Source organism: Neolamprologus brichardi, chromosome 16 (assembly GCF_056152115.1).
Source record: "Neolamprologus brichardi isolate AB-2024 chromosome 16, ASM5615211v1, whole genome shotgun sequence".
Taxonomy (NCBI): Eukaryota; Metazoa; Chordata; class Actinopteri; order Cichliformes; family Cichlidae; genus Neolamprologus; species Neolamprologus brichardi.
In genome coordinates, this window is record NC_142119.1 from 7,783,466 (window position 1) to 7,806,526 (window position 23,061).

General features: G+C 42.6%; 1 protein-coding gene across 5 annotated transcripts in view; it reads left to right on the top strand.

Annotated features, from left to right (window-relative positions):
• lrp1bb (low density lipoprotein receptor-related protein 1Bb) overlaps nt 1-23,061 on the top strand; it is a 256,409-nt gene that overhangs the window by 160,190 nt on the left and 73,158 nt on the right. For all 5 annotated transcript variants that reach the window (XM_087830079.1, XM_087830082.1, XM_087830080.1 and 2 more), the window contains 11 exons: nt 173-267; nt 7,356-7,505; nt 12,961-13,101; nt 13,196-13,321; nt 13,474-13,605; nt 18,783-18,917; nt 19,190-19,319; nt 20,118-20,244; nt 20,374-20,525; nt 21,212-21,336; nt 21,545-21,916. In XM_087830079.1, coding sequence (XP_087686205.1) covers nt 173-267; nt 7,356-7,505; nt 12,961-13,101; nt 13,196-13,321; nt 13,474-13,605; nt 18,783-18,917; nt 19,190-19,319; nt 20,118-20,244; nt 20,374-20,525; nt 21,212-21,336; nt 21,545-21,916 — 1,685 coding nt within the window. The remainder of the gene's footprint in view (nt 1-172; nt 268-7,355; nt 7,506-12,960; nt 13,102-13,195; nt 13,322-13,473; nt 13,606-18,782; nt 18,918-19,189; nt 19,320-20,117; nt 20,245-20,373; nt 20,526-21,211; nt 21,337-21,544; nt 21,917-23,061) is intronic.

Genomic DNA, 23,061 nt, shown 5'->3' on the forward strand with positions numbered 1-23,061 from the left:
ATAGAAACTGTTCTACATGCTTCGGGTGTTTTCACAAGGCTGCCAGATCAAATGTTTTGGCCCACATTCAAGTTACAGTTTAGAAAACAACAGTCATTGATTGCGCTGTATAACTTTGATATATTTTGCCTTTTTTAATTAATGCATATTCGTTTCACATCTTCTCATGCAGGAAAATGTACTGGACAGACGGCAACACCATTAACATGGCCAGCATGGATGGGAGCAACAGCAAGGTGCTCCACCAGAATCAGAGGGACCCTGTAGGTCAGTCAGAGAGCTTTGGATGGCATGCTGTCAAGCTGTACCTGATCTTTGGTTCAATTCAATTCACCTTTATTTGTATAGCTCCAAATCACAACAGCGGTTTGCTCAAGATGCTTGATGTTGTAAAGATCCTGCAATAATACAAGAAAACAGAGAAACAATCAAACAACCCCGTGTGAGACACTGATATCCTACTTCAAACATTATAGATCCACCAAGAAAATAACATCTGAGTGTATCTGCAGTTTCATTCAAATAGACGTTGTTGCGAAATCAGTTTTACCCCGGTTCTTTTATTCGTCGAAACTTCCAGAGACGGCACCGGAACTCAGTAGTCATTTTCACAAAACTTTTATTCATCTTTATTCATCTTCATTTAAGCATGCACTTCTAGAAGGGAAGACGAGGCCGGTGTGTCCCTCTGCAAAATCTTCACCCCTTTGTTAGTTACAGCCAGCTTTATAGAGGTGTCCCCATCATAAAACCTCCCTACAGTGTGCTGCAAACTCTGTGTCTGTGTCTATGTGAGTGCTCGTGTGTGACTGTGTACGCATACCTGTTAGGGGTGCAACGATACAACAAAATTCACGGTTCGGTTCGGTTCGATACTTTGGTGTCACGGTTCGATATTTTTTCGATACAAAAAAAATGTTCATGCCTTTTTATTAATTTGTCATTTATTAAATTTTCACGGCACATTCTGCACCACATTTCTGTGCGTTCATCATTTGTTTGAAGCCAGCTCACCTCCTGCAACCACTTTTCCGAGAATACGCGCTTCTTTTGTGGTTCGGACTCCTTCTGACATTTCTTTGGAGGTGGAGGAACATCACAGTAATTGCTTAAAGGAGCTTCTTCGACATCTTTAAGAGTTCTAAACAAATGTCTGTCCTCCTCCTGAAAATCTTATGTACGCAAACACGCGTTGCAACTTCTTATCTTGTGCAGGTTTTTATTTTGACAGCGAATGCGCACCTGCGGACCACTTATGTGCAGCCCTGGTTATTTAGCTCGTCATATTGCAGCCACAGAAATTCTTTTGTCCATGAAACCATAAAGCTGCACTTTCTTTTTGCCTTATAGTCTGATTTGTCATAACCTTTCCGTTTTGTCACTTCTTCACCCTGACCTGTCTTATTTGGCTCAGCAGAACTAAAATATATATCCTGCTGCTTTTACACACGCACTAACATAACGCTCAGCGATTCTCTGCGCGATCAACCTCTCACATGTTTAAGCTGCAGGAGATTTCACTTGTCATGTTTGCATAGTAAGCTAACGATTGATAAGACGATGTCAGAGGAATTGGTGCGCAAATTATCATCACTCACCAATCAGTACTGTCGCTTTCTATACACAGTTCACGCGATTGCAAAGTGAAAGCAAAAAACAAGCGCAAATTCAAACGCGATTTCAGTATGTCACATATTGACAGTGGCCGATGCCAATGACATAATTACCCAGCTACATTTCCGAAAGAATGCAAAAGCATTGACATATATTTTTCCTTCCTATGATAGGCCGACGGGCAGGGCAGAGATAGATTTTGGTAGCCCGACTGGAAAAAAGCCCCGGGACGTCGGGCTAGCGATTTTGCGAGCCCTGTATCTGATTGAGGAATCACTCATCTTTGGAAAAGAGAGTTTATTATGGAGAAATGTCTCTTTCCAAAATAAAAGCTATACTATACGCTTCTTCTGGGCTATATTCTCAGCAGCATATTAAACATATCAGGTCCCCATAAGGAGAATCATGTGCTAACGGCTGTCTAAATGACTCGGGTAAAGTTTGTAGCATGCGTGCTTGTTTTTGTCTGCTTCCACTTGTCTTTGCGCTAGGATGATGTCGGAGTAAATGTGCAGTCATATTGGTTGTGTTCCCACTAGTGCTGTCAGCGTTAATCTGAAATGACGTTAAGGTCACAACACGGCAAATCTCCGTTAACGAGCTACCGCGGATCGCCTCATGAGTGGGGCTGGAAGACGTCAACACATTAACGAGCTAACTGCGCTAACACACTAGTTCCCACCAATTGAGCATTGCTGGCACATCCAACATACTGTTTTACTTTTGTCCATGACACGCTTACCTTCAGGGTCATACGTCACATGAAAACCAAAATAGTTCCAAACGCCAGATCTGAATGAGGGTGGGGGAGGTTCAATTTGCCATGTTGCAACGAGCTTAACTTCTGTCTAGCTAGCTTGCCCTGCGCTCAGTGAATCTGTGTTCGAATACTCCGCCTAGGCTGCACTGTCGAGCGCAGATCCACTGAGCGCTCAACACAGACAGCATCGTCAGAAGGAAAGTTGATAAAATAAATTAAAAATGTTGTATTGTTCGATACATATGCGTACCGAACCGAAAGCACTGTATCGAACGGTTCGATATCGATACGAGTATCGTTGCACCCCTAATACCTGTATGTATGTGTGTGCACGTGAGTGAGTGTGCGTGAGAGTTAAAACACTGTGGGTGTAGATGACTCCCTAGTGGTCATAAAACCCATCTCCCTTCCAGACCACAGTTATCCAGTTACAAATTTTGAGACCTTTCACAGTTCAACTGGGGGAGGGGTCTCCTACAATCTACTCCTAAGTTCATTCAGTCAGGCCTTTATCACATTGAGGGCAGTGTCAGTGTCTCTACAATAATTCTACATTCTATGTTAACACATTTCTAAACTCTAAAATAAGCTAAACATTTCTACAAGTCCCCCTTTTTATCTGCCCTAAGGCAGATAAAACTACACTAAATCTCTCACCATAATGTTTTCATACTGTGACTCCCCATTTCCCAAAAGTGGCATCATGATGTCTGCCTTTGTATCAGATTCTCCCACAGCACGATTGATGAGTCTTACGAGCAAAGCTCTGATACAAGGCACACAACAACACCCAGATGTCACTAATATTCCAGTAAAAACAGACAAAGAAACCATAATTGACATAATGAAACCTTTCCATTGCCCAAAGACAGAGGTCATCCACGCTTCCAGCGGGTTATCCACTCCCGAATGCTCATGCATTGTGATGGACAACGTTCTCAGACCTTCCAGCGCTCAGGTCACAGAGCCATCGGAAGCTATATTATTTGGAATACAAGTACAATACATATCCCCAAACATCGCGCAAACGCCCCCTTTTTCTCCCAACAACATATCTAACGCCATCCGATTTTGTACTGCCATTAAAGATGTTGGACCCAACTGTTCAGCAAGCCCTTACATTTAATGACAGCGTAAAGATCAAATATATACGAGATTGTGGACCCTTTAACGTAGTCCAACTCTATACCGCCATAATAATCAAAACACTCATCTGATTTACCTGTTTCACTACATTTGGTAGTGCTACGGTGTGCTGCAAACTCTGTGTCTGTGTCTATGTGAGTGCTCGTGTGTGACTGTGTACGCATACCTGTATGTATGTGTGTGCATGTGAGTGAGTGTGCGTGACAGTTAAAACACTGTGGGTATAGATGACTCCCTAGAGGTCATAAAACCCATCTCCCTTCCAGACCACAGTTATCCAGTTACAAATGTTGAGACCTTTCACAGTTCAACTGGGGGAGGGGTCTCCTACAATCTACTCCTAAGTTCATGACAGTCAGGCCTTTATCACATTGAGGGCAGTGTCAGTGTCTCTACAATAATTCTACATTCTATGTTAACACATTTCTAAACTCTAAAATAAGTTAAACATTTCTACAACGTCTTGGAGTCTACGTCATTCCAGATGTGTTCAAAGTAATTTGTCCTATGTCAAAGGCACAACGATATCACTATAATACATCTGCACTCGCCTATCCTGTGTTTGCATGTGCTGACTTTTACAGACAGATTTAGATGTAATAGTTGTACCTGTAATTGTACCTTTTGGCATTTACACAAACTCGTCAAGTTATCTGAATTGGCAAAATCATCAAATATTACCAAAAGCATTTTTGGGTGAAGGTCTTAAAGTGTAAAGTAAAATAGGCGGCATGGTGGTTAGCACTGTTGCCGCACAGCAAGAAGGTCCTGAGTTCAATTTCTGTGTGGAGTTTGCATGTTCTCCCCATGTTTGCGTGGGTTCCCTCTGGGTACTCCGGCTTCCTCCCACCATCTAAAGACATGCAGTTTGTGGGGACAGGTTAATTGGTTAATCCAAATTGCCCACAGGTGTGAATGTGCGAATGAATGGTTGTCTGTCCCTGTGTGTTGGCCCTGTGACCCCGCCTCTTGCCCTGTGACATCTGGGATAGGCTCCAGCGCCCCCGCGACCCTGAAAAGGACAAGCGGAAGCGAATAGATGGAGGTGTCTGCTAAAAATCAGCTCATGTTTATTCAACCGAAGCAAACATGTATACATCAACATGTAAATCAATCAGTTTTATGCTGTTGAGGGTAGTTCAGTGATATCTGCTGAGAGAGCAGCCTGATGGAAGCCTTCCATGTGATATGGCAGGTCTCTGTTCTGGTTCATTGGTCGGGCACCACTGTCACCTTTGAACATCTGTACAGCAGTTCACCTTTCTGGCTCCAGTCATCATGTTGTTGCCGCTGTCTGATTCTTGGAGCTCTTCTCGAGTGTAGATATGGAGATACTGTTGTTTATGTAGTTTTTAGTGATGTGTGAGGGAGACGCAGCCGTGGAACTCAAAAAGAGTCCAATCACAAAAGCAGATCAACTCAGAAATGGATCAAATGCAATAACAGATTAGATTCCCTTTAAATGACTGTGAGATGTGAAACTTGCCCGACATCCAAGAAACCTTCAAATATCCTGTAACCAAAGACATTTAGGGCGGAGGCGTGGCACCAAACTCGAGAGTATGGGAAATAATCTTGTGAAAAGACTGTTGTTGCTTAAAAACATGATTTTTTTAAATAAGGATTATTGAGATTTTTGTTAAATAAAAGAGAAGAAAGCAGGGTGAAGTATACCACTGTTACTGTAAATGCAGGCAGTGTTTCAAAAATGTAACAAATTAACATCACGTAGCAATAACGATAATAATACAGTAAAAAGGAACAATTCAGATACTTGAAAGTAAAACTTAGAAAACTAAAAAGATTAAATTTTATTCAAAGACTGATAATTATATTACCAACACCCTTTAAGAGTTTAAGATGTTTTTTCACATGAATTTAACAAGAACAGTAATTAACAGGATTTCAAGAACTCTTCAGCCTGATGTTGTGGAGCCGCTGGCTCATGCACAGCTGCTGTCCTCGGCTATAACTGCTTCCTTTTCTTTAGTTGATCAGTAGAAAAATATATCTGTCGGTTTTTCAGAAGGAACATGACATCAGGTGCATACGTGGACTTTTGGCAGCGCCGACCTTGTCGCTCTGCTGTGATGTATTTTTACACAACACAGGTTTTCAGAAATGACACCAGTATCATTAACTGGATCGTTAGTTAGTGCTTCCTGCGTAATGTTCATGAGATTCATGTATTTCTGTGTCCACACGTGTTCTAGGTCCACACGTGAAGTATGTTTACCTGATGTATGTTTCCTGTGCTGGTGTCAGGTGATGCTGACTCATCCCAGACAATAAGCTTTAGCTCGATTTAGCAAAAACAATCGTCTGTTCTTCATCTCGACTCGTTTTTGTTACACAGCTCAAGGTCAAACACACAATTTGTCACACACAGCAGCGTTGTCTTCACAGGGTTTTTCATGCTCCTGGGCCTGTCAGCAGTACAGATAGGATGCTGCACAATATTTCACTGGCTTCATTTATGATTATGGGGCAGACCTGGGGACAAGAGTAAATTAACGATGCATTGTGACTGTGAATCTGCCAGACATAAATCCAACACATGGTGGGAGACATTGAGTTGTCCAGAGGTACGCAACTGAAATTGCTTTTAGCTCCCACCATTAACAGTGATATTCCCGCCATTACATCAGCCAGGAAATGGATTCAAAAGCAGTCTGCTTCCTGTTTGTTCATTTTTCAAGCCAGCTGGAGTCCTGATCCCCCACAAACAAGCAGCAGTAAACACGTGAGCATTTCTATTAGCACGCACTCAAACAGCAGGAAAAGCATTTACGCAGCTTCACAGAGGTACGTTTCAAAACTGCATCACCTTAACCTCCGTGTAGTGCACTTGTTCTCAGAAATACCCAGTGAGAGGACTCGATACACGACATTATTTTTGATAGGGGGGGGAATAACAAATAAGAAACTGTTAAATTAATTAATAATAATGTTAATGATACAAACGGACAGAACTTATTATATTTGATGTGTAGCTCCAAGATTAACATTATCATTTTGCTATTAGGTAGCTAGGTACCTGCTAGCAGTGACGTGGCTAACGTTAGCATGGATCCCGGTATTTACCAAAATAAAAAATAAAATAAAATAAAAATTTACCAAAAAGTAACTGTCTGTATTTAAACTGCTATAAATAACCTATAATATGTGAAACACGTCATATGTGTCGGTCATGAATGATATCAAGTCATCTTGAGCCACAAACACATTCCTGTCACAAGGTCGAAGCTGCAGTCGGTGATTTTTATATCTTTTATTTGTCCAGTTAAAAAATCTGGTTGACATTAAAATTGTCTTTTTTAAGCTTTGTGGCCAACAGGGCAGCAGAACGCACGGCAAACATAACAAAAGTCCTGCAAACATATTCCAAGTGTCCAGACTGGTTATAATGTAGGTACAGTAACACAAATGTTTACATTTTATATACATCGCATTTGTAAATCCTGTTTAACAAGGTCTGTTTATCAATAAAAGTAGAGACATTACACATGGAAACAATCTGTTTTTGGCACAACACCGGCCAGGTTAATATTTCTAAGTGTTTAATACTTCAGTGTGTTTGAAACACCGACTTTACTGACCTCAGAAACTTTTTCATAAAGTCGGTTCTGAGTTCAGCTGCTAGTGAGAGGAGCTGTGTGCAGATGGATTAATGTCCAAGTGTCCTTTTTTTTACTGTAATACCTCAAATGACAACATAATTTTAATCTACACCATCAATATTTTACATATTCAAATGTTACATTTTGTATTTTTGAGTCCCTAATGATGCTTTCTTTGCTGACTCGATATCCTCTCCTGACTCGCTGTGTCTCAGGCCTCTCGATAGACTACGCTGCCAACAAGCTGTACTGGATAAGCTCGACCAACGGGACCATCAACAGGTGCAATCTGGATGGCAGTGGGCTGGAGGTGCTCGAGACTGTAAAGAGGGAGTTAGCCAAAGGCACAGCTCTGGCCGTGATGGGTGAGTGGAGCTTGTCACAAGTGCATCAGATTGTCGCCGAGGATTACTCAGAGTGTGAAAGGATTACACGTTTAACCAGTTAAGTGGCTTTAAAATGGAGCTATTTAGAGAATGCATGCAAACAGCTGTGCCTCACTCTATGTGAAGAATTAGGAGCATTAGATAATTAAAACACAACAGAGCAATGATTGATGATTGATTTTCTCACCCTTTCCATAATGAGAAGGGTGGAGGATGTTCATTACGGAGTGATTCTTGGTATCAGTGCTCAATCCAGTGTGTCCACCATCTATCAGCGTGTAGGTTCATTCTGAATGCCTGAAATCTGCGTCAGCATGTTGTAGATGAAAACCCGCCTGCAGAAAACATCTGTACAAATATACCGAATGCTTTATGATGCTGGCAGCTACGAGGGGACGAGTTGGAAGTAGAACCAGTTTGCACATGCAGCGTGAGTGGGTTCCTGTCCAGTTCATTAGCTGATACAGATAAAGAACGTTATTAGTTTCCACAACCCAGAAAATGTTGCTAACATTATGCACCTAATACCTATATAAACAAACAAACACCTTGACGTAAGTGAATGTTTTTATAGGCGTGTGTGCACCACACTCTCGACCAATTGGGAGTTACTGACACGTGTAATCTTGGATAATGTTGAGTTTTATCCAAAGAGACTGAAATGACTGAAATTTTGTGAAACAATTTGTGTAAATGGGATTAGACCCATCCATCCTTTTCAGGGTCTCAGGGGGCGGAGCCTATCCTAGGTGTTATAGGGCGAGAGGCAGGGTACACCCTGGGCAGCTCGCCAGTCTGTCGCAGGGCTAACACACAGAGACAGACAACCATTCGCACTCACATTTAAACCTGTGTGAATTTTAGAATCAGCAGTTAACCTGACCTGTCTAACTGCGTGTTTTTGGACTGTGGGAGGAAGTTGGAGGACCCGGGAAGAACCCACGCAAACACGGGGAGAACATGTAAAATCAGAAATACCCGGCCTGATGGTGGAATTGAACTGAATTGAAATTCTTACTGTGAGGCAACATTGCTAACCACTGTGGGATACTTACGGGCACAGCACCCTGAGCACGCCCCATCTCGTCTGATCTCGGAAGCAGGGCTGAGCTCGGGATTAGACCCATGATTATATATCTATTTAAACAATAGTGATGCCACGAACTGTACAGCAATCTACTTTGGTGGAGTGATAAATAACACTGCTAAAGATCTCGGTGGCTGTGATGTGCAGCAAAGCTAATGGACATGACTCAGTGAAGGATCTTTGGATCTGCATCAAAACGTTTTTTTTTATCAAACTGACTCTGAAAAGAAAACAAGCGCCAGCAGAGACAACAAGTTTTAAAAATAATAGCTGCACGATGATCGTCGCGGTCATTGTTGCGTTGTTGCAAGTCGTTGCAGTGTCTGTGCTGGACACAAATATTACACACACAGCATCTTTAATGCTAAAGCGTCCACTGCAGTGTCCACGGTTCAGACTTCAGTCCCATTTCATTCGTTTCACGTTTGTTTCATTGATGTGTTTATTTCACCTCTTATTCTTTGAAGCTGCAGAGCAGAATTTGAATTTTAAATTGTTTCACTTCCACACTGCTGCACCTTGACAATTGGGAAACCTCCCAGTGAGCTATGTGAATGCATTACACTTGCCAAGATTGGTAATGGGAAGAGAGCAAACAAAGGCTTATTGAAGAGAGACTTTTTTGGTTTTTTGTGTGTGGGTCTGAAGCAAACTGTGATTTGAAGGGAAAAAAAGAAAAAACAAACAAACAAAAAACTAAAATATGAAATGGAAGAGTGTTGTCAGAGTGATTCAGCGTGTTCTTGAAGCATGTTATTAACCATGACAGGCCTTCGTTTTCTGTGCGGTGGGTATCTGTCAGCATGTGCACAGAGTATTAATTACTGTGTTGCAGAATAACACAGCAGTGGCAGGATGGAGTCCCACTGTTTTGTACACTATTAGCTTTCTGCACGTGTAAGCCACAATTTTTAGGTTTATTTTTGTGGGCATTTCTATAGTGAATACTTTGGCTGTGCAGGAATGGACACTGGAGACTTCATTATTGCATTTCACAAATGGGATGTAGAATGTGAGGTGACACAGACTAATAGCTGCGCTCCTGTGCAGGAGCAGCTGCAGCAAAACAGTGAAATGATGTCTGCAAGTCTACATCAATCACAATTATCCACATTTTGTTATCTTGAAGAAGCTGATTGATCGACCGAACCGTACTTTGCTGCTTTACCATTACGTTTGGTAAAACAGAGGAATTGTACTGGTTAAACACCAGTAATACAGATTTATGATTGGACGATGTTTCACTTTTTTAACACATTAACTTTTTACCAACTACAGGATTTGTTATATTTCATGACCCATTTTCAGAGGCTTAAACTGCCCCAGCATGGTTGACAGATAGTGTGGTCGGCCTCTGATCATGAGCTGTGTCTAACCTTATGCATCAGTCTTGGCTTCATCTTGTTTCAGGACTGCGCAGGCTTCTCGAGATGCTTTAGGAAAACTCTAATCTGACCTTCTTGTTCTTATCGGCGCCGTGTTGCTGGGCTGGCGAGTGCATGCCTTCTTTTTAACAATGTGACAGATTTGGCCTTTTTACATTTAAAATCACTGCAAAAAGCTCTGAAATACAAATGTAAAAACATGAATGAGCTGTGTCCGCTTCAGTTGTTCCGACGTACCAACAGAGCAGGAAACTCAAAGTGCTCGTGTCACGTGTCCAGTTTACTATCAGGCTCTGATTAAAAATGAAAAAGTTAAAGGAAAATTTCTGCCTGTGTGGTTGTTGTTGTGCAGAGACAAACCTACAAAATAGTGTGTTTGTGCAACAAATTATGGACGCGCCCGTCTGCCAGAAACGAGGAACAGAAGCGGTTTTGTAGGGTTTATGTTATCGTGTTTCGTGATGCCAACATTCAGTCCTCCTTTGCTGTAGATCATTGAGCACGAACCTGTAAAAGTTACAGGTCAGCTGAAAATGAGGCTGGTGGAAGAGAGCAGGACAGCAGCCAGACAGGTCATTTTCCACTCCTGAGCTTCTTTTGTTGTTGGCGAGTGCACAGCCTGTCAGCGATGCCCATTACAGAAAATGTCCCTTTGCAGCTTTAGTTTTATCGGCATGGTGTGATTTGCAGTTAAGTGCATTTGGTGACCATTTGCTGTGTTTACCACAGAGTTCTGTATATTTTTTCTCTCACTTTCCTTCGTCTTTGTAGTTCAGTAAAGAACAAAGAAGAAATATACTAATACATATGCCAGCATGACTGTAATATGGATTTGCAACTAAAAGCATGCATTGTCTGCTCTGGTGGGGATAAAAACTGTAGGTAACATCAGAGTATCAGTACCAGTGAATTAAAGGCTTTTGTGTCCTTTGTGGTTACTGGAGCAATCAGCATTAATGAGCATAAATCTGAGAAGCATTTGTTCTCGTCTCTGGTCGTTTACAAGCTTGATTGATCAGTTAGTCATATTTGAAGTGGTTGAGGTTACTCCGAAGAACCATCGTGCGTGAGCGATGAAAGCTTGTTTACAAATGATGAATCTGTATCTCTGTCACAGTGGGAGGTAGATGCAGTCGTAAAACCAGGCAGACGAGCATGAAAAAGGGTTTAGCAGATTTGCACTGGTAATCGGGAACGCACTTCTGAGGGAAGAATCGTACGTTTCTCCATGATGGGGTGCTGGCTTTTCATTTTGCCTTCATGTCTTAGTGATTGCTCACGCTGGCTGTGAAAAGGTATAATGAAGGCACAGTTAGTGACACAAGTTTGACCCACTCGGTCCTAAGGCTCTGTAATAATTGGATTGGCTTGAGGGAGAAGAGAGGGCTTATTTCAGAAGGTGTGAGTGATCCATCAGCCGTGAATTGCCGGGGATCAAACTAGCAGTTGAGGTGGAAATTGAATATGATGTGCCACAAGTGAGCAATCGCACCTAGCCAGTGATCCCAACGGCATTAAATTAACACGGGGTGCAAAGCTAATCTCGGCTAGCGTGCCCTCCGGGGTGTAATGTTTTGTAAACTGCACGAAGACTGTCATTCCCACTCATGGGAATTTACCTGATTTGTGGAAGCGAGTTTTACATTTCTTTTAAGGATGGCATTCAGCCTAAAGCTGTTAATGGAAGCGGGAATTGTTTCTGTGGGTGTGGGTGAGTGTGAATGGGTGGGTGTGTGTTGGTGTGTGTGTGTGTGTGTGTGTGAGTCGGTGGGTGTGTGTTGGTGTGTGTGTGTGTGAGTCGGTGGGTGTGTGTGAGTGGGTGGGTGTGTGTGGGTGGTTGAATGCAGTGACGCAAAACGTGCAAGAGAACTAAAGAACGTCGTGCCTTCCAGGAAGTGATGCTGGAAAATGTACAGGGCACATTTTCTAGATGGTACTTAACATGTTGTCTTGGATGAGAATGCATCTGTCATTTAAGTTAGGTTGCTAATCTAATTCAAGAGGGTGTTGAATTGCACCAGGTTGTGTCCAGGAGCAGCGCTGCTCTGAATGGTTGCATTAGCACAAAGCAGGAAAAAGAAATGTGCTGGTAATTGACATTGCTCTAAAGAAGGAGGCATTTAATGAGCGCTCGCTGCTGCTGCTGCTGCTGCTGCTGCTGCTGCTGCTGCTCAGCTCAGTAATTCCTCTGTTGGGGATTTGTATGAAAATGCAAAGGTGAGTCCTCCGGCCTCCACCGCTCTTAGCTTTTACAACATACAGTCTGTTATAGCCACGTTTGTGTGACCTAATTATGGGGTATGTTATAGATACTGTGTTCATTTTTGTGGTTTTATCCTTTCTAGAATGAGGTCATCTTCACCTCCTCTGATGTTTATCCTGGAAGGAGAGGACTCACTTAACTCCTTTTTACTTGTCACCTCAGTGGGATTGTAAAATGAGAAGTTCCTGTCACGCCTGTCGAGTAAATGGCAAAGCGCCTGGCGAGGACTGTGCGTCACTGATATCTGCTGAGGACAGAGGTGCTGGGCTTGGTGTGCAGCAGTCAGCAGCCCCTTTGGTCAAACAGCACATGCTGTATTTCTATCTGTTTGTAGGAATGTGATGCCCGCTTCAGTCGGTAATGGAAACGTTTGTCTTTCAAGTTCATGGAAAAGCTTCAGTGGAGCTAAAAACCTTCCTGCAGTTCAAGGCTGAAACTCAGGCGAGACAGGAAACCCACTTTTAATCTGAAATCAGCTCAGAGAAGGCCTCAATTATTAACAGGCTTTAAGGAATAAGTGTGCCAGCTTTAGGAGATTAGAGTGCAGGCTGAAGCTCAGCATTTGCACTTTGAAGGATGGCATTTGCCTGCTTGTGTTTTCAAGAACTCATTTGTACCATATTGTGAAAAAGAAAGGAAAATGCTCTTTGGCCTTGCTCTAAAAATGGAGTTAATTCAGATTTTCTTTGCTGGCTACAGGTGGAAAACTCTGGTGGGCAGATGAGGAATCAGGACGGCTGGGAACGGTCACCAAGAGAGACGGGCGCAACCTTGTTGTTTTGAGAAATAAGACGGGCGGGGTGGTTCACATGAAGGTGTACGACAGGGACAGCCAGAAAGGTAAGCAGCCTCTCTCACGTGATTCACAAAGATGGACATGCCTGCTGATGGTGCGTCACTGTCGCCCTTTTGCTGGTTTTGTTTTAATAATCAGGAAGAAATCAGTGCCAAGTAAACAACGGAGGATGCTCGCAGCTGTGCTTCCCAACTTCAGAGAACACCCGCAGCTGCTCCTGCACCGTTGGCTACAACTTGCGTAGCGATCGCACGTCTTGCGAAGGTACGATTCCCAGTTTCTTTGAGCCTTTCGTTACCCTCAGTGTGAGGTTGTGGATAAATGAATAATCTCGACGTGCGTCAAAGGGCATTCGTGAGTTCTTGAGCTTTAATGCTTTTATCTGCGCTCTAATAGATCCCTCTGTGATTCTTTAGGTGTTGACTCATTTCTAATGTATTCCATCCATGAGGGAATCCGGGGAATTGCTCTTGACCCGAATGACAACAGCGAAGCCCTCATGCCCATCACAGGAACGCTTTTTGCTGTGGGAGTCGACTTTCACGCAGGTACGTGCAATCATATAAGTGGATAGTGGAGACCTGTTAAAACGTGACGTTAGACGCTGAGAGCTTAAAGAATCTGACATTTTATTAAACCTACACACTTTATATTGCTCCTGGTTTTAAAGTCGTCCTTATCTGGAACTGCTGCAGCTGTCCGCTCTGATCAGATCAGGTTGCACCGCACCAGTGTTACAATATTAAATACCCCTGATAAGTGAAGTGGATAGCATTATGCATGCCATTATACGGCAGTGCTGGGATGGGTGGAGTCCTGGCATAGATGTGGATACTTGGACTTGTTCTACCTGACATACATGCAGACCCTGTGGGGCCTGGCACTCAAACCCAAATTTGTGCCCCAACAGGTCAGCATGAGGGGACCTGCTCAGCAGTATGTGTTTGATACTCGAAGCAGCCGTAACCTGTGAAGGATTCTGGGAGTGTGAGATCTGTAAAGGCAGAATGATGAAAAGATTCAGAATCAATAATAATAATGACTTATGTAAATATAAAGGTTTGTCTTTAAGTACTCAGTCAGAGGAATGCATTCACCATCCCTGAACTGAGTCAAGTCTTAAAGCCCCAAAGGCTTAAGGACACACAACCCCTGAAGACGTGCTGCTCCAGTGCTTTATAATGTCAAGCTAGAAACACTGGCGTGCATTAGTCATAGCACCTGTACACAAATACTACACAGCTGCTGCCACACTCTCATATTCGCTTTATTTCCTCTTTCTTGAGTTATTAAAGAGAAGATAAAGATCTTTGCTGCTCTGGGCTTTGTGTATCTTTTAAATAATGGTCGAGCTTAACTCGTCCAGATGAATGAGCACCACGCCTCATGAATAACATCCACCATTTTCCATGTAAACAATCCTAATCCAAAGAAATTCCCAAGATGCACCACAACATGAAGCTAGCATCACGTTGCAAAGCACAAACCAGCAGCTTGTGCTGATGTTTATTGTTTCCTCTCACATGATGTGCAAACATATTCGATTTATTATTCTAATAAAAGCTATAAACATACCAGAGACCGGAAACGTCCATTCTCTGTGATACGTGTAGGGTGCTGTCGAAGCATGATAACAAGTCTGTGGGGAAATTGTGTAAAGGAGATTACATGCACAACAAACCACAAGTACAAACAAACACATACTGTATCCTGAAAATGTTGTTTGGGTAATTCCACATGCAGTCTGTGATTTTGCTCTCCTGTCACTGGGAAACAATTACCGAGTGAGTATTGTTTTATAAAATGGAAACATTTTTGATGCAGTGAACACCACACATGGAATTCTGGTCATTTCCTGCATTTTCATTTAAGTATCCCAACATTTGATAGCTTAGTTGTTTTGGTTGTAGGTGAGGTTGGTCAGATAGGATGAATCCAACTCCTTGTCTCATTGTTCACTTTCTAAATCCTTGAATCTCCTCGATATTAGCCCCTCCCACCAAAGATGTAAGCAAGGAAACAAGGAAGCGATAGATGAGGAGTCGAGTTAAGGCATTGTGCAGCAGCAGACGTGCTTTTCTCTCAGCCTTGTTCCAAGCCGTGTCAATTAAATGTGATGTGATTCTTGGTTTGTTACAGCCTGCTGCTCTGTTTGATGATCTTAGATGTCATACTCACATCACAAATGGTGGAGGGAAGGTGTCATCATAAAAAATGAAACAACTTATAAATACAAAGGAACACTTGATTCATTTCTTTAGTCCTGCTCCTGACATGATTTATATATTTCATCCGTCATGCGTAAAAACACTTCCACACCTGTGCATCCTCAGCTTCTCTCTCCATCGTCTCTCCCAGATAGACCGGAATTGGGACATTTTTCAAAATGTGTCAGATTGATTTCTGGGTGTCTGGAGGAGGACAGATGACAGGGGAGGTGACGGGGAGGGAGAAAATAGAGCAATGGGAAACCCTTATTGACTTTTGGCAGTCTTTTCACTCTTAATCTGATTCCACCACCACCTCCATTAAAGCCAAACTATCCAAAATCACAAAATTCGACTGTTCTTTGTAAATGAGCAGAGGACCACATTCACTAATAAACTTTGTACGTCTTCAGGAGCCTGAGTAATATCCTCACATGCTGCAATGTTGTACCTTTGCTCGAGTTTTTAACCAGCTCGGCTCCTTAACGCTCTGGTTTTCCATCATGTAAATGCAGCCATGCAGCGTTTCCTGGGATGTGGAGCTTGCATGCTTGTGGAGTCATCTGTTTACATCTAGGTCGCTCGTCACCAGCTGTTAGCTCCTTAGCAGCCTGGTTGTATTTGACGTTGTGTTTTTGCCTTGAGTGGTAAATCGTGTTTGTTCTTTGTACCTTCAGTGAGAACCGTTTTCTTTCTTCTATAAATGTCTACTTTAATGTTGGAGGCTGTTAAAATAACTCAATCTTTAGGTTCTAAATCATTATTGCAGCTGACACACTCGCTTTTATCCCAGACACCATCCTTATGCTGGCAAAGATAAACTCATTCACTGCTATAGCAAAGATATCATTATATGATGTAAATCATGAATCATGTAAAAATGGTGCAAACTAATTTTATACAAATATTCAGGATTCCCAAAACATCAAACCTAGTGAAGAAACTGAAGTAAGTGATGCCATTAGATTTAAAGTCTTAAAGGGTTCATTAAATCCATTTATTTCTTATTAAGAAAAACTTCTAAGAAGCTTGAAAAGACGGTGACTGGACTCGTTAAAGTTTAACTTAGAGAACCTTCTTTTCGAGCTCCACAGACAGTGTTTCACAGCCTTTTGGATCCACTGCACATATTTCACATTAGAAAAATCACACGGCACACCACCAAAAAAAAATGTGACAAAAAGCATATTGATCATTTTCCCCAGCGCACCAGACATAGCAGAACTGGCTCGGTTTGTCCCCACTATAGATTTTTTGCTTTCTTCTGACCACTACTCACGCTGGGCCTTCACCTGGGTCAGAGTTTTCACCAGGACCAGACTGACTACTTTTTCTTTTCAGATATTTATCTATTAGGGGTGCAACGATACTCGTATTGATATTGAACCGTTGGATACAGTGCTTTCGGTTCGGTACGCATATGTATGAACAATACAAATTTTTAAATTTGTTTTATCGACTTTTCTTCTGATGATGCTGTCTGTGTTGAGAGCTCAGTGAATCTGCGTTCGACTACTGCCTAGGCTGCACTGTCGAGTGCAGCGCAAGCTAGCAAGACAGAAGCTAAGATCGTTGCAACATGGCAAATTGAACCTCCCCCACCCTCATTCAGATCTGGCCTTCAGAACTATTTTGGTTTTCATGTGACGTATGACCCTGAAGGTAAGCGTGTCATGGACAAAAGTAAAACAGTATGTCGGATGTGCCACGCAATGCTCAATTACATTGGTGGGAACTAGTGCGTTAGCGCAGTTAGCTCGTTAACGTGTTGACGCTGTCCAGCCCCACGCACTGGGCAATCCGTGGTAGCTCGTTAACGGAGATTTGCCGTGTTGTGGCATTAACGTCATTTTAACGAGATTAACGCTGACAACACTAGTGGGAACACAACGAATATGACTGCACATTTATGCCGACATCATCCTAGTGCAAAGACAAGTGGAAGCAGACAAAAACAACAAGCAGGCATGCTACAAACTTTACCCGAGTCATTTAGACAGCGTTAGCACATGATTCTCCTTATGGGGACCTGATATGTTTAATATGCTGCTGAGAATATAGCCCAGAAGAAGCATATAGTATAGCTTTTATTTTGGAAAGAGCCATTTCTCTGTAATAAACTCTCTTTTCTAAAGATGAGTGATTTCTCCATCAGATAGATTTTTATCCCTTTGTTGTTTCAGCAACATTAAATTTAAAAACTGTACTTTTGAGTTAAAATATATATTTATAATTTTAATAAATGACAAATTAAAAAAGCATGAACATTTTTTTGTATCGAAAAAATATCAAACTGAACCTAACCGTGAATTTTGTGTATGTTGCACCCCTATTATCTATTGCTATTATGCGCTGTGTCGTCTCACAGCGTGACTATTATGTAATTTCTTCTTTGTCTTCTGTTTACTATTACTCATTTGGCAACCCATTTAATTAGAGCAGGTAGTTGTACTGCCCTCTAGTGGTAGAGAATATAATTGTTCTGCCCGTTCTTCATGCTGATCGCTTAGAGTACTAATGAGGTGGAACCAGATAATCTCCCACAGCACACCTGATCATTTCTCACAGCACACCTATGTTTGGGAAACACTGCCTCAGACGACTATGACCTGGACGACTGTGAACCTTTGCAGACTTAAGAAAAAGTCTGAGTGCAGGGAAAAAAGCCAAGTCAGGTCCCTCATTATACAGTAGTTACAAGTCAGTGACTCATCCCTCGACTCTTGAAAACCTAAAACCTCGTTCTGAATCCAAGAGACCTCAGGGGTCGTTGGAAATCTTGAAGTGTGACCACGGCTTTTGGAAAAGAGGAAATAAGCTGAATATAAAATGAGACATTACTAAAGGACAGAACAAGATTGATGATGGTCCTCACCTTTATTATTTTGGACAGGTGAACACACAAATGTATTACTAAGCCCATCCAAGAACAGGAGTTGATAGCTCACACATAACATTTACATGTCATTACAGAATGGAGGTTGCTGGAGCAGAACAGATGAAATCCCTGCAGCTGTGTTATGTCATATATCATCTCTGTGTTAACAGAGTGTAAAGGCGGTGGGAATACGAACGTGCAATTAAACATATAACGCCAGCTACCCTCTTAACAACCTGTGCAGCCTAACTGACAGTCATGCAGAAAGATACACTTGAAGACAAGAGTATAAAAAAGGCAAACCACGCTATTTTATTAGCTTATTTAACAGCGCCGTAAAATGATAACGGGCCCGTTACAGTTTTACCAACACCGTGTTTTGCATGGAGCCGTATTCTGCCCTGTAAAATTTTCCCAACATTTGCCTTTTCCATCCAGCAGCTGTATGTCAACAAGGACCTGTGCCTGAGTTGTTAGCGCTTCTGCTATCATGCTTTATTGTGCCACACAAATCTGGTGAAATGGGCCATGATACAGTAAAATGTGCTTTCATGAGCTGCTTAGTTTGAGGGCACAGATACTGTTGTGGCAGCAGCTTTCATCACGTCTCCTATTATTAACCGTAGGGTGCATTTTGCAGGGAATGATACTGTGTACTGGACAGACATGGGACTGAACAGAATATCCCGAGCCAAACGCGACCAGACCTGGAGGGAGGACGTCATTACCACCGGCATCAGCCGTGTGGAAGGCATTGCTGTTGACTGGATCGCTGGTTAGTACCGTCACTGCTGGAGCCCTGGAGTCATTTCCACAGGCTGTCAAGTTTGTATCGATTGTTGAAAATTCACACTTTAGGTGCCACGCCTCTAGTTATAGCACCGAGTCGATGTCATTGTTGTGATCTGAATTGCCAAAAGCCATTAGGCTTTGGTGACAAAGTGCACGCAAAGAATTTGATTTAATGAACTGTGTCTTTAACTTCTGTGTCGTGGAGGATGAATTCTACTTTAATTACATGTATGAATATTGCTTCTTTCCAAACAGGCAACCTGTACTGGACAGACCACGGTTTCAATCTAATTGAAATCTCTCGCCTGAATGGTGCATATCGCTCAGTGGTCATATCAGAAGGACTCGATCAGCCCAGAGCCATCGCTGTACATCCACAGAAGGGGTAGGAAATGACTCTGTGTGTGTGTGTGTTTGTTTAGCCTACAATCAGTGCCATCTCTATAGTTTTAGAAACCACTTACTGTAAACAGCAGATATATTAAATACATTTGCTGCTAAAACTAGAAACCAAAGCAGGTCTTATTAAGCCAATTCTGGCTCATCGCATATTCGCTCAGTGGCCACTTTATCCAGTCAGCCTATTATGTGATACCACCATAGCTCACAGAACCAGTTAATATCAAATTCACAGAGCGAAAAAAATGGCTGACTTTGACTCTGGTGTGGCTGCTGTGTGCCAGACAGGCTTGTTTGGAGCCGTCTAAAGCTTCAGATGTCCAAGGATGTTCACTTACAACAGCACAGTAAAGCAGTCAGTCTCCAGTAAGCAGCACTTACTGACACAATGTTGCCAAGTGTGCTGACTTCTGCTGAGCCATGCAGATGGCAGGCTGTACCCGTCCTGCCTGTTGCCAGCATCCCAGTGTGGCTCACGTTCATCCTCATAATACTGATCACTCATTATTTTAATTATACAACCTATTTCAGAAATACTTGTCCACAATTTACCTCCTTTAAGAGAATGGTGGAGAGTAAAGTGAAATTTAGGGCAGCTTGCTTTGTCCAGCAGGAGGATAATTATATAAATACATAAGAACATGCATATGTTACAATGTATCCAAATGTGCTGCACCTCTAAGCATTAATATGCACCATCCTACAAAGCAAATGTCACCTAAACAAAGATAAAAATGTTTTAAAAATCTACAGCTCAAATAATAAATGAGGTGTATCTGGGCAGATATCTGTTCTGGACCGAGTGGGGTCAGAACCCCTGCATCGGCCGTTCCCGCCTGGATGGATCAGACCAGGTTACCCTGGTCAGCTCGGGCATCACGTGGCCCAATGGAATTTCCATAGACTATGAGGTACAGTCGCACACAGATAATATATCATGTACGGTACCTGTCTCCTTGCTCACCTTACAGTCTTGTGGCTAACATCTAACCATACAAAGAGCTGCAGTTTGTGTTATGCATTTTAAAATTACCTTCCAGGAAAATACATTATATTGGTGCGACGCACGCACGGATAAGATCGAGAGGATCAACCTTGAGACCGGTGAGAGCCGAGAGATTGTACTGTCAATGGCCAACGTAGACCTGTTCTCCGTGGCCGTGTTTGGGCCTTACATCTACTGGTCTGACAGGTAATTTGTTATTTTCTCAAATGCAAACTCTTGCATTTGCTTGCAAAGCCTTTATAGTAACCTGGCAGCGCCCTTCCCCTCCTTTCAAGGCTTCCAAGGAGAAATATTACACGCTCCTGCAATCCTGTTTTTTTTAATACTCCAGACAAATATTAGTGTTTGTTTAGGGTTTGACAAAGGTCTGAAATTAAAAACAAAATCAATCAAAATGTATTTCTATAGCACATTTACAAAGACATCAAAGTGCTTCACACGAGTGCTGCAGGCGAATTCCAACAATAGACAAAGAAAAGAAGAGTAATGGTTACAGTAACAACTACAGTTATGTAAAACAAATGCAGACCAGGTGGAAGTCAAACTAATTAGCTTCAAACGCTACATTGAACAGTTTTTTAAGAGTGATTTAAACGATTCATTGGATTCTGACATGCGGATATCAAGTGGAAGATTATTCCAGTTTGGGTGCGGCGATAGCAGAAGCACGGTCCCCTCTAGTCTGTGATGATGACAGTGAAATAAAACTGAATTTAGATGTAGATTCTGATGTGTATTGACAAAATGTTTTAGTGTTTTCAGCTGAAAGGATGCCTCCTGCAGTATGTCTGTGTAACTTCCCCATCCTTCACCCCACCACGCTCACACAGAGAACCTTATTATTGTTCTTCTCCGACTCTCCTGACTTTCAGGGCCCACTCAAACGGTTCAATCCGACGAGGCTTGAAGACGGATCCCAGTGAGGCTGTGACCATGAGGAGCGGTCTAGGGGTTAATTTGAAAGATGTGACGGTCTTCACCAGAGGCAGAGAAAAAGGTGCGTTTTTAAACATTATAGCCGCACAGTTTCACTTCCTGTCTCTTATTATGCTCGTGGATTTTGATGCAATCGAATTCCAAATTTGTGGCTCCCAGACCGTAGATTGGATTTTCATCTGACTTGTATAGGCGGGCCAATTTAAACGTGATTGCTCACAGCAGAAACGGCTGCCAGTGACTAATCAAACACATGTTGTGCTTTGAAGGCACCAACCCCTGTGCCAGAAGTAACGGAGGCTGCCAGCAGCTGTGCTTCCACCTGGGCAGCGGTCGCCGGACCTGCTCCTGTGCACACGGGCGCTTGGCAGAGGATGGCTTTGCCTGTGAGCGCTATGAAGGTTATCTACTCTACTCTGAAAGGACTATCCTGAAAAGCATCCACCTTTCTGATGAAAATGACCTCAACTCACCCGTGCAGCCTTTTGAAAATCCCACTTTTTTCAAGAATGTCATAACGCTGGCCTTTGACTACAGTCAGGAGACAGCTGGAGCCAACCGCATCTTTTTTAGCGATGTCCATTTTGGAAATATCCAGATGATTAACGACGACTGGACAGGAAGATCCATCATCGCAGAAAGTAAGTGGATTCCATATTGACAGCGTTTCTGTTATTTTATGTCATCTAACAAGTCCTCTGTGGGAAGCTGTGGGTCCACCACTGCAGACGATGACGAGTGAGGTTTTCTGCAGTGTGGATTAGCCGTATTTGGTGTGTTTTCAGTCAGCAGTTTCATGTGCCTGACATCCGGAAGCTTGCACTTTATGCACAGAGCTGCATGTTTGTACACTCTCTAATTTATCCGTCCTCACCTGTACCTGTTTTGGCTGTCTGCTGGGTTGCAAGCCATAAAAATGTAGTTTGACTGTAAAGTGGCACCGTGGCTGACGCTGTGCTGCTCCGATGATCCGTCTGCTCTGAGGAAATTGTGCATGCATCTTTCTCCTGTAGTTAGGAAGCAGGGTTGTTAAGAAATCAGTGTAGCACTGATGTACGTCAAGAGGGACATTTCTTCTTCAATCAGTTTTTTTTACTCTTTTACTCCTTTTAAAGACCAAATCAGCCTGGTTTAAATAATCTATGTTCCAAGCTTTCTGCATACTGACTGAACATGGACCGATCCCTCTCTCTGTACTGCAGCTCAGTCAGTCCTGTCGTGATGAGCATGACTGGAGTCAGATGAGCAGCAGAAAGTCTCCGTTCTGCACAGCTCACGTCCTCTGGCATTCAGTGACGTTTCCACAGGGAGCAGAGCTCAGCACCTTACCACCGCCCCCTCGCGCGGAGAGGCTAGCACAGTGTTACTGAGCCACTCTCACCCATCCCCCGACCCATCTTTAGTGCTCCTGCTGAGGGAGCTTTCTACTTATTTATTTATCTTCTAGAAATGAACAAGCGTTACCGAGAACCATCTGTCAGGATTTGTAAGTGTCCTTCACACCTTCAAACTTGTGAAATGCATAATGAAAGTGGTGATAATAATAATAATGCACGACAATACCACTGGAAACAAGCTCTTTTGATGCAGCCACAGTGCACAGAGAAATACCATCCTGTGACCCTGCTGGTTTCTAATGAGTTTGTTTGTGTGTTGATTAAAAGCAGCACATCCACCTGCTCCATACTTCTTTTCACGGACCACGTTTAGGCAGCGGTGGATCTACTTCTGCAGCATCTTCAATTTTATTCTAAAAGTTTCTGCCTGAATCCTGTCATTGAGGAAA